Source organism: Electrophorus electricus, chromosome 3, assembly GCF_013358815.1.
Source record: "Electrophorus electricus isolate fEleEle1 chromosome 3, fEleEle1.pri, whole genome shotgun sequence".
Classification (NCBI taxonomy): Eukaryota; Metazoa; Chordata; class Actinopteri; order Gymnotiformes; family Gymnotidae; genus Electrophorus; species Electrophorus electricus.
Genome location: NC_049537.1, coordinates 3,146,928 through 3,162,567, shown reverse-complemented (window position 1 = coordinate 3,162,567; position 15,640 = coordinate 3,146,928). Strand labels below are relative to the sequence as shown.

The 15,640-nt window shown below is 46.3% G+C and overlaps 1 protein-coding gene across 21 annotated transcripts in view; it reads right to left on the bottom strand.

The window, feature by feature from the left end:
* kif1aa (kinesin family member 1Aa) overlaps window positions 1–15,640 on the bottom strand; it is a 44,693-nt gene that overhangs the window by 7,180 nt on the left and 21,873 nt on the right. For 6 of the 21 annotated variants that reach the window (XM_035524078.1, XM_035524079.1, XM_035524084.1 and 3 more), the window contains 20 exons: window positions 15,194–15,273; window positions 14,982–15,088; window positions 14,018–14,098; window positions 12,307–12,487; window positions 12,125–12,197; window positions 11,917–12,007; window positions 11,632–11,780; window positions 11,184–11,362; window positions 10,790–10,927; window positions 6,730–6,848; window positions 6,279–6,364; window positions 5,823–5,958; window positions 5,409–5,559; window positions 5,094–5,184; window positions 4,887–5,005; window positions 4,671–4,726; window positions 3,044–3,152; window positions 2,661–2,727; window positions 2,315–2,399; window positions 2,136–2,241 (listed from right to left, as the gene is read on the bottom strand). In XM_035524078.1, the coding sequence (XP_035379971.1) occupies window positions 2,136–2,241; window positions 2,315–2,399; window positions 2,661–2,727; window positions 3,044–3,152; window positions 4,671–4,726; window positions 4,887–5,005; window positions 5,094–5,184; window positions 5,409–5,559; window positions 5,823–5,958; window positions 6,279–6,364; window positions 6,730–6,848; window positions 10,790–10,927; window positions 11,184–11,362; window positions 11,632–11,780; window positions 11,917–12,007; window positions 12,125–12,197; window positions 12,307–12,487; window positions 14,018–14,098; window positions 14,982–15,088; window positions 15,194–15,273 (2,204 nt within the window). Of the gene's footprint in view, window positions 1–17; window positions 45–2,135; window positions 2,242–2,314; window positions 2,400–2,660; window positions 2,728–3,043; window positions 3,153–4,670; window positions 4,727–4,886; window positions 5,006–5,093; window positions 5,185–5,408; window positions 5,560–5,822; window positions 5,959–6,278; window positions 6,386–6,729; window positions 6,849–9,697; window positions 10,001–10,789; window positions 10,928–11,183; window positions 11,363–11,631; window positions 11,781–11,916; window positions 12,008–12,124; window positions 12,198–12,306; window positions 12,488–14,017; window positions 14,099–14,981; window positions 15,089–15,193; window positions 15,274–15,640 lie in introns of all 21 variants that reach the window. The other 15 variants (XM_035524064.1, XM_035524075.1, XM_035524073.1 and 12 more) reach the window with 9 other exon arrangements.

Below are 15,640 nucleotides of genomic sequence, written 5' to 3'. Positions count from 1 at the left end.
ATTGGAAAATAATATACCTAGGCATGTCCGAATCAAGAAACTGTCTGCAAAAACATAAAACAACATTCAGTTAGTGGGCCTGAGCGCAAATTGTCAAAGCCAATGTCCTCCTGGATATTACTGACATGGGCTCTTTGCAGAGGCCTCGCTGGCTGTGAAGATACAGACAGAGTGGCCAGTTTGGTTCAAAGCAGGGTAGCCATTTTGTTTCACAGGAAAAAAACAAAACCCGGCAGACGGCTAGGGCTCTGTAGGAAGGGCCCCCGGCCCTCGCCTTAATTCTTCCTTTCTGAGGTATGGAACCGTGTTGGATGTGAGGAGAACGCTAAAGCGCTGTGGTTACACCATAAGAGAGGAGGTCACAGCTGGAAACGGAACTGAGAGATTAAAAATAATCATAATAATAGTTGTCCATTTTAACTTGTCACGTGAGCGACTGCGCTTGTGGTCAGCGCTCTTTTGCAAAGGGGCGCATGTAAGGACGCGAGTAACCTTGTTGCTAGGAGACAGTTGATAGGGCAGGGCATTAAAATCGCACAAGAGATGCAATGCAATGTCAGTGTAGGTTGAAGTGAAGGTGATTGTGCAGTGAAAGCTAACGATACGACGTACACTGTACGGACACGAAAAGGGGCCGTGTCACCTGGAATTTCCATCATGCTGGGAGATACAATAAGCTGCACTAAGTACTGGAATGAAATAGCTCTAGTAAGGCATAAGAATACATTTCTCAAGCAAGGTTGTTTATTGTTAGTGGTTATGTGTCAGCATGGGATGCAAATTTTAGTCTTAAAGTCTTGAAACGAGAATAGTTAAAGTGTTGCATGCAGGCCATGAGCAAGCAATGGTTACTGATAGAGATGCCTTGTTCTCTATCTTTGAGCGATCGGTGAGCGATTAGTAGAGTCTGAGCAGTGTGGGTGCATGGGGTGGGATGGACAGAGTTAATGGGTGAATGAACAGATGAAGTATGGACACAACGTCACACAGCCAGGCGAGGAGGCGAACTAGAGAACCTTCACTATGGAAATCTGGAAAACCCACTGGGTCACTTTGACATGATACTGGATCTCACTATTGCTTTGTCCCTTGTTTATTTATTTGGTAGTTGTTGGGCACCCCTGCTTGTTGTCCATTAAATGTGTGACCTCCTTCATCTAGGCTGATAGAACCACATTTTGGTCTGGCAAATGAAATTCTAATAAAGGGTTAATATTTAAAGGGTTAATATTTAAAGGGTTAAAATAACAACAACGCGGTAGCAGGTGTGCAAAGGCCAGCGTGTCATTCAAGCAGGTGCGTCTAGTGCATCCGAAGCAGCCGGACCCGTAGCCCCGGGTTACGGGTCCCATCATGCACCAGGCTCTAAGGAGGGGTCCAGTGCAGCATTCCTGTGACGTGACACTTCCGGGAGGGGAACGTACAGAGAGCGTGTTGGTTGCAGAGAGAGGAGATCTGGCTGCATCTGCCTGCATACGTCCTCCACGGTGTTTGTGAAGCCTTGTGGGTCGCTACTGTGCGCTGGGTCGTGGTGCGTTTGTGCAGAGGAACATAAAGGCTTGGCTCTGCCGCTGGGGCTGTGCCTTTGGGAAAGGCTGCCTGGAGACAGGCTTTTTAAGGCCTCTGGCGCGCACCATTCCACTCCGGCAAACGCAGTCGCCGCTTTTAAAGTTGTCTTTTTATGTTTTGAGGGAGACCGCTCGTCAGGGCTTAGGCTCCTGCTCGGAGATCAGAGGCCAAGACAGGACAGAGTAAACAGGACTGTGCGAGGCATTTGCTCTTTGGGACAGAAAGCTTTGATTGGCTCCTGAGATCAGGAGACAGGATATTGAGAGCCAAAGCAGAGGAAATCAGTACAGAATAATGAGAATACGTCCTGGAAGGCCTGACCTTCTGTGCAGTGAAATGAAATCCCGAGTGAGCAAAGGGTTGTGTTAAAGCCCATTCCCAGCATCTACTGCGATAGCTCTGGAACCTTTAAGAATAGAGAAAATTCCCATCCCCATTTCTCCCCCATTCCCATCGCCAAAGTTCTGCTGGATCGCATAAATGAATTAGTAACTGTTTTTGCCATTTTCCATAAACGCGATTACTTTAGTTTCCCCTCTGAAATTCGTTACAATTCGGAAACCTGCCTGTCATCCGGGGAGGGTCGGACGTATCCGGCAGACAGGATGTTGAGGGACAGAATGTTGGGGTCAATGATGGACTCGTCGGCTTCAGGTGTATTCCGGATGCGGCCTGGAATGCAAACAGCAGATTTATTCCTCAGGGCCCATCTGGTTTCAAAGGTGGATAAAGAGGCCTGACTCACCTACGACAAGCTCACGGACTTCCTTCCACTTAATGTCTCCCCCTGACTCATGCACTATGGTCACCGTGACCCTCCTTTGAATTCCCTGTGACACACAAGATGTTAAGATGGCGGCTGGGTTTTGTTGGGTAGACGACAGATGCGGCTTGTACGTATATTACAGATACTGTTTACGTGTGTGTGCATGCATTGGTGTCTGCGTGTGCATGTGCATGTGCTTGTGTGTGTGTGTGTGTGTGTGTGTGTGAGTGTGTGTGTGTGAGTGTGTGTGTGTGTGAGTGTGTGTGTGTGAGTGTGTGTGTGTGTGTGTGTGTGTGTGTAGGAAGTGATCTGGACAAGAGCAGACCTGGTGTAAGAGGAAGGTGCCATGACAGGGCATTCCTCCTCTGTGGTCCACTGCTGCAGGGATGTAGCTATGCGAGTGAGACACACAGACACACACACACACACACACACACACACACACACACACACACACACACACACACACAGCTCAACCCAGGAGCCTGCTTAAACAGACCTTGGTTGTTGATAAGTGCCCAACTGCAGTCCTTTAGACTGGCTGTTCTGATCATGGAGATTAATTTGAATAATTGATTACCTATTACCAAATCACGGATTACCCCCCCCCCCCCCCCACGCCTTTAGCCAACTCTGCAGTGTGTTCTAGGTACAGATACGTTTTGTTCGTACAGGTCATAAAGGCTGAGTGTGAGACTTCAAACTCACTCTCCATTGGCCTCCAGCTCACAGATCTCAAAGAACACCATCAGGTCGTATTTGCAGTGGCAGGGACCTGCTGTGGGTCGTACGAGGGTCGTCAGCTTGGTCGCAGGCACTGAGGGAGAAAGAGAGCGACTTACTTTCACGGAGGTCTGAGACCTGTAGAGGAGTCTATTCACTCTGTTCAAGATGAAAGACGGGAGTCTCAGTTTAAAAGGGATGACGGCAAAAAAGGAGTTGTATAATATATAAAAGAGGAGAAGAGAAAAAGCAGCGTTAGAAAGAGAAAAGCTCGAGAGATTTGGAACGATGATCCAGAGGAAAGGCACATTTTGGTTCTGAATGAATGAACAGATCCCTCCACGTTAGTAGCATTTGAATTTTATATGCTGGACCTCTGATGAATAAACCCATGTTCTATACACAGATTTAATAGGATTGGATTACTGAGAAATATACTGTACGTAGGTCTTATGTCAACTGTCCTGCCTAAAACAATACCATGTAAGTAAATGTATAAACCATAATTTCTGAAAACCATTAATGATCATTTGCAAATGTTAAGGGACCGCTGTTCCAACCAACAAGTTTCAACCAAGATGTGACAGAACACATAGCTCTCACACATGCAACACAGATTCAGTACAGAACCAGTGACTGGTAAACCAGGAGTGTGTAGATAAGTGTGTATGTCTGACTAATGAGGAGGGACTCGAGAAGTGGGAGACAGTGGGACACCCACACACTTTAACCACAGACCCGAGGACAGTCCTGGCAACAAAATATCCGTCCATCAACGCAGAGGTACTTTACTGGTAAGGTTAGTCGGATAGGAATATGGACCTAGATTTTTAGGTTCTTTGTATCGATACCCTCAGTCACCCACTGTGGTTAACGTTGCCACATAATCATCAAGGGAACCAAGGTAAGAAGAGTTGAAAAGCTTCATATTTCTGTCTATACTGTCATTTGGTCTTCAACCAAGTGCACCTGCATTAGATTAGGCAGCTTGTTTTCCAGGACGTCCTCGGCCCTTGTCCACACGCAACTGTTACAAACCCGGCTTCTGCGCTTTAATTACTGAACAGATAGAGAGGGGCGGAGCTGTCAGTTTGGCTTGCCCCTCCCCGTCAAGGAGTAAAGAAGCTGCCATGCCCGCCACATTGAGGGCGTGCCCCGACAGGGAGTCCACCAACACCCCGTTGAAGACGTCTGGCACCAGGTAGCGAATCAGCTCCATGGCCTTCTCCCGATCTGACGGGGCGTCTGCGTCTTCAGCTACACTCCCACCCCCGGTGATAGAAAACTGAAGTGACATGGACCCCAGCAAGCGACACGCCAAGCAACAAAACCACTGGCAAAGCATTAAGACCACATAACATGATGTTATATAAGGCAATGTAAGGCAACACACACACACACACACACACAGACACACACACACACACACACACACACACACACACAGACACACACACACACACACAAAAACAAACATAAATGAAATGCGAGGCTCCATTTTACAGTGCTGCGGGACGAACAGTGGCATACAGTGCAAATGTCGCAAATATGCACTACTCCATTCTTAATGAGACTTGATTCACAGGGCAGTGACCTGTGTCACTGGTCTCACCTGGTTTGGACAGAGGCATAACCCTTGGGAACTGTCTTCTGCACGGACGTAGTGGACTGTGGAGAGAGAGAGAGAGAGAGAGAGAGAGAGAGAGAGAGAGAGAGAGAGAGAGAGAGAAGTTAGTCCTTATTTCCAGAGCACCGCAGGGTACCATGCAAATGCACTAGGAAAGAAAGCAAATGAAACAGGACGTAACGACCAATCAGATGCAACCACCTGATGAGGTCCTTGCACAGGGGCGGGAATGGCTGCTTTTGATAATGCCCGAACACCTCAAACACGATAGGCTGTGCCTTTATGTACTCCACGAAGGACTTGGTAACCTCCACGGCAATCTGGAGAAACAGGGAAGTAGCGGCTATGAGCCGCGGTGCTGCATGAGGTCTTAGTTAGGCGATAAGGCTTTAGTCAGAAGGGTCTTACGTTCTGCACATGGTAGAAGCCCAGCGGAGGACCTCGCCCTGTGTTCTTCAGAGGCTCCGTGGAAAAAGCTTCATCATGCCGGTGGATAAAGCTGGAAAGCAGAAGATCAAACTATGATTCCGGTAACTGTGGAAAGTGCAGGAAAGGAGCTGTGATACTTCAATCAATCCCCCCCCCCCCATCCAAACCTTGTTCCAAAGCCCCTCCCACCAAAGCCAAGCTTCCTTTCTTCTTTTGACTGTCGATCACTGTCGACCCTAACCACTGTTGGGGTCAGTCTTAACTCAGTTTTTATATTCCAGTGAAGATACTCACTTAAACTGGCAGAAGATGTCTGCATACTCTGAGGAGATGTTGGATGCTTGGAGTACAGTGACTCTAAATGTGAAGAGCTCTCCAATCCTGAGGTGGTCCAGAACACCATCCAGACCTGATTTCACTGGGCTGTCCAGATCTTCTGGTTCGGCTGAAGAGATATTAACCAATGGAAGCGAGAATACACAAATTGTTATGAACAAGAAGACAGATGGGAAATGGCTTGGCAGGAGGCTGTGTAACCCCTAAATATTTCACAAGCACATTTTTACATCCATCACAAAAACAGATCATTCGTATGGTTTCACATGGCATAAGTCGCTCTGGATAAGAGCGTCTGCTAAATGCTGTAAATGCAGCCATGTTTTTTGTTTTTTTTCCCGCTCTACATGCTACCCTGTCTTCATCTGGTACCTGCGCAGGTATTGTTATTGACTTCATCTGCAGATGGCACCGTGTCTGAGTTCTGCCCTTCCCCTTCCACGATACGCAGCTCCTCCTGAGAATGTCCCGCGTGGGACAGGCCGGCAGGACAGGACTCTGCCTGAAACTGAGGGAAAGGCTGCTCTTAGTCAAACGTCTGAAGGTCAAGCTCCGAACACACCTGAGCCTGGTATATGATCACCTGGGCCAGGTATATGATCACCTGTTCAGGGATGTTTGGAGCAGAACAAGAACAAAAAAGTGGATTCCCTGAGGGAACTTCTCAATTATGATAAACACTAACAAAGCCTGCAGGTAGGCCTTCAACTGTTCTTTGACTAGTCAGAATTCAAATTTCTAGATATTTACATATCTAAATATGTAAATAAATATCAAGAAATAGCTAGAATTCTAACTTTCATTCATTTGCATCGAGGGTTGTTTTACCTTCTCAAACTGCTGGTCCTCAAATGAGATCTTGGCGGTTCCCGACTGCCTGACACCTGAGCCGTAATCAGGCGCCTCCTCATCAGCTGGAGGAAAAACCAGAGTGCCTTCGCTTCACTTCCTCATGAAGTCACACACACCATGCCCTTCAGATACAGCCCCCCTCCGCCACACGACATTTATACTCAGCCTTTTCATCGGTGCTCCGCAACACCAGCAACAACAAAAATAAAATGCTCTGAAAGTTAAACTGTGATTCAAGCGAGAAGATCTTTTCCAGAACAATCCTGCAAACATCTCACGAATTAGCAAATAAACAAACCACCAACCAAACAGCAACTCAAATATTGTTGCTCTAACTTGTTTCTTTGTGTGCAGGCACATTAATATACATGGGCTGCGTTTTTCAATCAGGGATTTTTTTAAAAGGAATTCAGGGTCCCAATCTGACCTGATATGGCCTGGACTGCGACTCTCAGGAAGCCCTTCACCTCGCCCCTCTCGCTGACGACGGACACTCGGTGGACCAAAGGCACAGGATACAGCAGGTTGCTAAGATACACGAAGGCCCTGGAAAAGAGGGGGGTGAACATGAGCGGGGGGGTGATGAAGGAGAGAGACACCTCGCAGCCAAAGAGCCGGCACCTCCGTACAATGGGCAAGCACGACACAGAGCTGCAAAGCAGGTGAATGAGCAAAGACTACAGTGACCCTCGAGATGACGGCCCCTCGCGGCTTAACACTTTGATCTGATCAGTGTGCACGTCTAAAGGGAGTGCGCGTGAGCATTTTTATAATAGTTATTTATTATTTATTTGTTTATTTTAGCTTTAAAGACCTTTGGTGGTTTTATGGAGCATGGGCTAAGAATGAAACTAAACTCTTTATGAGTGAATGTGGTGAGTGTGTGTGTGTGTGTGTGTGAGGGGCAAGTGAGTGGATGTATAAATGTGAATATTTTTTTCAGGAAAAGAACAAGGGTCGTCATTCACATTGCATCTCAGACTGGTAGTGTTGATTCATTCAGTATTTATGAACCAGCTCACAAAAGTTCAACCTGGATTAAATCGTCTTCATGAGATGCAATGTGAAAACCAACCCAGAATCCAGGCCAGGTTTCTAACTACACTACGTGGGTTTGGCGCTAACGCTCGAAATGACATTGAGGTTCAAGGTTTCAGTAAAAACACAAGCTGGAAACCATCTGGGATTTCCTTCGTTCAGCCTAGTCCTTAAGATTCTGCAACCTTCTGTTTCTCCAACACAATCTGTCTATGGACTGTTACGCACAGTCAAAAATGACATTTTGCATGATCCCATGGACGGTAGACATTTAAGAGGAAGGTGTGTGTGGGGGGGTTAGCAAAGGAAAACGTTGAAGACAAGATTGGTGAGGTACAAAGAAAGCATGCTCAGGAAAAAAACTGTAACCAAAAAGATCTGGAAACCGATTTACAAATAATAAGGCAAATAAAAAAAAGAAGCTTGAAAAGACAATGTCAGCCATAAAAGCAGCATGACACCTAGTAACTAATGAGAAGCCATACTGTCACAGGTGCGTGACACAACGCACAGGTGCAGCCGAACCAAAATAAAATGTGTGAGCCAATTCACCAATCCAAAGTTTCCGTTTCACAAAAAAACTGAAATGAATCGAATGCTGTGGCATGCCTAGGAGAGGTAGCTGTTCTAGAAACCAGCTCTTTCATCTTGAGATATTGGGGACGTGCTGAATCGCAGCTTTGCCGTATTACAAGAATCGGTTAACAGCTCACTGGATGAATCGTTAAGAGTTCATTCATCGGACTGCCATGCCATTTAAAGAAAGATCTGAACACATTTCCTTCTGTGTTAAAACAAACAGCTGTTTGTGTGTGCAGGTAATACTTTAAAACAGATGTTATGTGTTTCCAGGTAATATTTTAACACAGCTGTTGTGTGTGTGTGCAGGTAATACTTTAAAACAGCTGTTATGTGTGTGTCTAGGTAATACTTTAAAACAGTTGTTATGTATGTTCTGGTAATACTTTAAAACAGCTGTTGTGTGTGTTCATGTAATACTTTAAAACTTACAGCTGTTATGTGTGTCCAGGTAATACTTTAAAACAAACAGCTGTTATATATATTTAGGTAATAATTTAAAACAGCTGTTATGTGTGTGTCCAGGTAATACTTTAATGAGGTTTGGTCTTCTGAACGGCCTCCTGTCAGGTGACGCAGCTCAGGTTCATCTGTGACACACACCTTGGCATGAAGCATTCAGTTCAGTTGGACTTTAGGTCTGTAAAAACAAGTCAGACCTAATACTGACTCAAGGCCAGCACATTATAAATGTGCAGGCAATAGAGGAATAATCTTTGAAGGAAACTAACATTTGTGCATGCTGGACGGCCAAGGAAAGTGTTCACATAGTTTGGATGAAAGTCAAATGTTTTGTAATGAGAAAAGGTTTTAAACTTCCAAATGTCTACCCTATACTGTATAGTCTGGAAACAGCAACAAACTCCTCACACATCTTCAACATATAGAGCTAACATATTCTGTGATAGTCTCCGCCCTTCCTGTGATAGTCTCCGCCCTTCCTGTGATGGTCTCCACCCTTTTTGTACTCATCTCCGCCCTTCTTTCCTGTTCTCCGCCCTGCCTGTGCTCCTGAAAAATGCATAGTGGAGAGCTGGGGTGTGGGGGTGGGGGACTGAATTGCAAGAGTGTGAACAGAGGCGGGACATCATGAGTGACATGTCTGAGTGACAAGTGGGAGGGACGGAAAGACGGGGGGGGGGGGGGGGGGAGTATACCTGCATTAGCCATCACACAGATTAGCCTTATGCTAAGCATAGATAACGATCAGTCGATAATTGAAAGGTTTTCGGCCATTTACACACAACAGAGGGAAAACTCATTCGGGGTGTGGCTACAGATTCAGCTACATGGACTTTTCAGGCTCAAACAGTGATCTGACTGGTAGAAATAATTTATATATATTAAGACGGTACTTTTATTCTTGGACAAATGACTTATATTACCAGAATACACAAATTAAGTTCGTGTCTGAAGTCATTTAGAACACAAATATTAAAATGTTGGGTTTATTGTCACTTTAAAATACAGACACTAAAGCACAGGCTAACCAAGACACTCCTCCTTAGCAGAAACAGCAGTTTAAGCAGGCTTGAGAATGGTGCAATCCCTTCCTGTGTTTACACATCGCAAAAAAACTTGTGTGTCATTAATCAGTACCTAATTCTGCACGTGTGCGCGAGCTTGGTGTGGTGTCTGTTTTTCTGTGTCCTCGGGTTTATTCTGCTGTATGCGGAGTGTGCATGTGGAGTGTGGGTGAGTGTTTGTGACAGAAGTCCTGTGTCTCAGTGTGAAAGAGCTAGTTTCCTTTCCCAGCATGCTCCTAAAACCTCACCAACCTTCCCACTACACTGAACAAGGGGGGGCGCTCGTAAAACGGGTCCTCATTGGAGCTCCCGCATGGGTCCCTCTCGTCATCTTCATAATCTTCCACGTCTTCGTCGTCGTCGTCCCCGAGCTCAGAGCACAGGTCATCCGAGGAGAGATCATCGCTGAGGTCCTCCAGCTCCGCCCCAACCCCTCCGCGGAGCCGCGATTGGACAAGCTCGGTGGTTTCGGAGGTGGTGGTGGGTTCAGAGGGGTTGGGGGAAGCGGTGCGTTCATGTGCTTGCTCACTAAGGCATGCGGTGAATAGGGGGCTGCTGGTGCAGCCAAACACATGGGAACCCAGTTAGTTACTGCTCACGCAAGGACTGGGTCATGTGATTGGGCTGGTCAGTTTGCAAGGAGCCTACAGGTCAGAAACTGGCACGTGCTCAGCGCCAAAGGGTTACCAAATACACAGCACATAGACTGGAGCAATTCAATAAGGTATCAGCACAGCCGATGAACCTACGAAGAGGCATCTGCTGGAGACTCTTTATAACTCTGGAAAATCGGTGGATAAGTAAAAAGATTATAAACAAATCGTTAAGGGGAGATATGTGACCTAATTTGCAGACCTGTACATACTGCTGAGATGGACAGCTGAAGGAGGACTAAAGGCTTTACAGAATTTTCCGGACTTTTCTTGAAGTCTGGACTGGCTGACTGTGTTAGTGAAACACACATCCTCCTGTACCCAGCGTTTAACAACCGCTGTGATTACCTGACATCACTGCTCATGGTTACAGACCTATTACAGCAAAGGGAAGGAGCAAAACAATGTCACAGAGATCCTCCTGCTCAGACTAAAACACGTACAGCAATACTTACATCTTATACCTCACAGCCTGTCTGCACTCGGACGCAATGTAGAGTGTGAGCTACTGTATCTAAGAACCTCGCATGGCCCGTTTTATGTCTGTCCTGCATGCATACACACATCCGTGCAAATATTTGATTCACGCACACCTAATTCCTTCGCGAGTCGGGTGTGTCAGAGCAGTCAGACGCAGGAGAGGTCTGGAGTAGCTGGGGCCCAGATGTGCACGACGTCACCGGACACTCACCTTCCAACCAGGCGGAACCACGGGAAGCGATCGTAGAATGGGTCGCCGCCTGTCAGGACGCTGTCGCAGTCCTCGATGACACTGCTGGGTACCTCTGCGACACGGTCGTACATCTCCCTCATCAGGTCCAAACGCTGTCTACAGGGGGCAGCACTGCATACTTTAGCATTTATTTGCATGCGATTCTCTCGTGGTTTTGCAGGACACATGGAAAGATCAAAAAGCAACATATCAGACAGAACATTACTCATCTGATACAGGCCTTTTGTATGCTGCATGTTAACTAGAATGAACAATTACTTTAATATTAAAGCTAACAAAAACATTTTTATAAAATACACTCCAGGATAGCCATCGCACTGCGTACTCCTGCGTGAAATGCTAAGGGGAGAACCTGAGCTTCTCCAGGGTCCAGTAGTGCGTGGCTCCGTTCTTCTCATCCTGCACCTCCACGGCCACGATGGTGCGGGGGAAGGGGCTCCTCTCACGCTCCTCCGCTGCCTCGGCAGGCAGCAGCTCGGGGGGCAGTGGGGAGTACAGCGTGTCTGTCAGCAGTACAAACTGGAACTGCACCTGGGAGGGACCATCAGCACAGCCACACTCTTAAACCCTGCCTGGATATACTAATATTCCTCAACATAGGAAGGTTTGTAAAGTGAAAACGGACAGCCAAGCATTTGTCTGTGTATTTTCCAGTGGCCATACATCCAGTATGCTGGAGAATCATTTTTTATGCTACTGTTTTGATATCTCCACAGCAAGTGAAATAGCTTTTCAAATGATTGGCATCACTTATTTTTTAGTTAATGTATCACTTAAGTCACTAAGCTCAAAACTCCTACCTTCTTCTTGAGCTCCACGCTAATGGCATTGGCCTCTTTAAGGAAGATGGCGTTGCCCCAAAGAAGGTCTCTGAGAGAAGTGAACTGGTAACTCCTCCACTTTCTGAAGGCCCACAGAGCCAACTCTGTCTCCCTCTCCGTCCATGGCACTATGGGTAATGAAGTTCAGACAGTGTTTTCGGCAATGAAGTGATCACAGTATATTATATGCATCCACACCATTAAAGAGCATTTCAAAATCTGATGCTTGTCCTACTGTGAAAACAATTGTAGCTGCCTGCTTACCTTCCTCCTCAGGTTCTTCCTCTTCCTCATGCGCTTCAGGGTAATATCGATCAACCTGCTTCTGCAGGGCCTCCAACCTGCTCTCATAGTCCTGGGAAAGGCCAGAGTTGCGTGTTTCTACTAGAGACAGTCTGCACGGAGTTTGGCCTGAGCGTCAATGGCACCGCAAATCCTGAAGCTCAGTGAAATGTCCAGAATTGTCACTCACCAGTCTCTGTTGTTCCAGAAGATTGTTGGCCTCCTCCCTCTCTTTGCGGTACTGATCCTCCAACTCCTGAAGTCTGCACAGAGGACAAGAGACTCTGATGCAAAATGAATCATTCGGAATCTCTGCTTTATGCTCCTCCTTATGCCCCGCCCCGCCCCCCTCCCCCCACCCTCTCCTCCCACCTCTGATCCATCTCTTGCTTCATGTCTATGCCCTGTTTCTCCAGCAGCTCCCGCTGGGCAAAGGCCCAGTCCACGGGCTCAGCCGGGGTCTCTGCGTATGGCGTCCTGTCCCGCTCGGCCCTCGCCTGCTCCGGGTGGTTGAAGCGGAAAACGTGGCTCTTTCCCATGATGATGCGGTTCCCTGGGAGGAGACAGCTGAACCGTGAGACCCGACACGACATGAGATCGCAGAACAGCTGGGTTGGAGCCCCAATATGGTCCAACTAATAACACTAGTTTTGATAGGAATTTCTTACAAATACGTAGGGATATAACCAGTTAACTATATAACTAGCTACATAATGTTAGTTAGGTTAACTAGCTAACGATAGATTAGCTAGATAAATAGATCCAGTTCAGTGCTGGTTACGTTCTATAACTTACATTTTAACTTTTTTTATGTTATATAAATATTAATATTATTTAAATAAACAATGAATCAGTCTGATTCTTTATTAAGTAAATGAATACTGGTGTCATCTGCCACTGGAGTGTACAGTGGGCCAATCAGACAGCAGAAAAGAGCACAATGAGGACTCCCAGTATGCTGTGCGCCTCTCCACAGACTTTAGTTTAAAATTGATTTTTAATGCGTTTATTAAGTGTTTGAGTTCTGTGTGTTTTGTTCAGTTATTCCTGTCTTTTGTTAGTTTAATCAGCATCTCAGAAATGCTCTACCCTCATTGTGGTGTGTTTCTCTATTGATAATTTGTCCACATTTTCCCATTTAGTTCAGTTGTTTTTCTGCTTGTATGATATGTGCGAGCCTGTTTTGTATCAGAATAAGCCAGAAATCTCACAGGGAGGCTGGTGACCTGTGCTGTATCACTGTAGACAAGAAACTGAGTTACATGAAAGCAGAGACAGTGAGGAAGAGGAGAGATCAATATGCTAGGTGGACACAGCTGATCTGAGAACAGTAGGCTCAGTGAGGAAGAGGAGAGATCAATATGCTAGGTGGACACACCTGATCTGAGAACAGTAGGCTCAGTGAGGAAGAGGAGAGATCAATATACTAGGTGGACACAGCTGATCTGAGGAAAGTGGGCTCAGTGAGGAAGAGGAGAGATCAATATACTAGGTGGACACACCTGATCTGAGAACAGTAGGCTCAGTGAGGAAGAGGAGAGATCAATATGCTAGGTGGACACAGCTGATCTGAGGAAAGTGGGCTCAGTGAGGAAGAGGAGAGATCAATATACTAGGTGGACACACCTGATCTGAGGAAAGTGGGCTCAGTGAGGAAGAGGAGAGATCAATATGCTAGGTGGATACACCTCATCTGAGAACATTAGGCTCAGTGAGGAAGAGGAGATATCAATATGCTAGGTGGACACAGCTGATCTGAGGAAAGTGGGCTCAGTGAGGAAGAGAAGAGATCAATATACTAGGTGGACACACCTGATCTGAGAACAGTAGACTCAGTGAGGAAGAGGAGAGATCAATATGCTAGAAGAGGAGAGATCAATATACTAGGTGGACACACCTGATCTGAGAACAGTAGGCTCAGTGAGGAAGAGGAGAGATCAATATGCTAGGTGGACACAGCTGATCTGAGGAAAGTGGGCTCAGTGAGGAAGAGGAGAGATCAATATACTAGGTGGACACACCTGATCTGAGGAAAGTGGGCTCAGTGAGGAAGAGGAGAGATCAATATGCTAGGTGGACACACCTGATCTGAGGACAGTGGGCTCAGTCACTTTCTTCCCATTGACGTAGGTATCAGCTCCTTCACACGGCTCTAGAATCACTGCTTTCAAAAAAATGAGGAAAACAATACCATTAAATAAATTGCCCAGTGTGTGTGCGTGTGTGTGTGTGAGTGCGTATGTATGTGTGTGTGTGTGTGTGTGTGTGTGTGTGTGTGTGTGTGTGCGTATGTGTGTGTGTGTGTGCGTGCGTATGTGTGTGTGTGTGTGTGTGTAAGTGTGTGTGAGTGTGAGTGTGTGTGAGTGTGAGAGTGTGTGTGAGAGTGTGTATGTGTATGTCTATATGTATTTACAGAATGTCATAGAAACAATAACAGAAAATAGTAATAATTTGAAAATACAGCTGGTGAAGACAGTAGGTAAAGGACTGCGTATGACAGTGGTTAAAAGTCGTTCACTTCTCCACAGGCACCATGTATGAATCACCAGCTCTGTTCTCTGAAAGTTTTTCTACACTAGGGCTCGGATCTCCTTAGCAACACTATTCTGGAGCCTTTCTTTCTTAGTAAGACACTAATAAATTTGGCAGTTTCTTAAAGCTACACATCAACAAAACCGAATTTACTGATTTTGGAGAGAGCATCTTCTTAACCAGTTTTCAGATGTGTTTAGCTACTAAGGTTAATGCAAGGGTTCTGTTTAAGTGGGAGAAATGAGTGTTTACATATCGTAATACATAATACATAGTTCAACATGTCATCTAAGTGTGTGCGTGTGTGTGTGTGTGTGTGTGTGTGTGTGAGTGTGAGTGTGTGTGTGTGTGAGAGTGTGTGTGAGTGTGTGTGTGTGTGTGTGTGTGTGTGTGTGTGTGTGTGTGAGTGTGAGTGTGTGTGTGTGTGAGAGTGTGTATGAGTGTGTGTGTGTGTGTGTGTGTGTGCGTGTGCGTGCGCGCGCGTGTGTGTGTACGTGTGAATAAACGTAGCTCACCTTCTCCCATAGGATCTGAACTGCAGGTGAAAATGCAGTGTTCATCCTTTATGAAGTGTCCACTGAGGACAATGTCCTGCCTCGTATGTGCATCCTCTCTTCCCACCCTGAGCAGTGACGGGAACAGGACACAAGGTCACAAAGATCAGAAAGCTCATATGGGTCCTCAAGGTGCCGTTGACCAACGCCGGCATTATAAGGAGCACACCGACCTGGTGGTTCCATCTTTGATGTAGTACAGGAGACACTCTGACATCAGAGGGTCCTCATTTAAATTCACCAGATGAGGTGTCTGAAACAAAGAGAGAGACTGAGCTCAGGGCTTGCACTCTCTCAAATGCACCAATACTGGCAACATCCAAGATATTCAAATCCGGACCATAACAAATTCAGGATTTTGTCATCTCTGGCAAATAATTCCTTGAGCTGTTAATGTTACTAGCTGACCTGTAACACTATGGTGGGGGTGGGGGGGGGTCGGGTTTAGACTTCAGGGAATGTGATGGTAATACCTCAGATCTATCCAGGAAAACGGACACACTAACTGATCACCCGGAAAAGGCCGTGCTGTCTGGGGTAGTGGAGCCCAGCACTAAACCACCCACACCACTCTCGGGGCCACACACAGCAAAAAGGTGCCATGCAAAAGCACTCAGAGA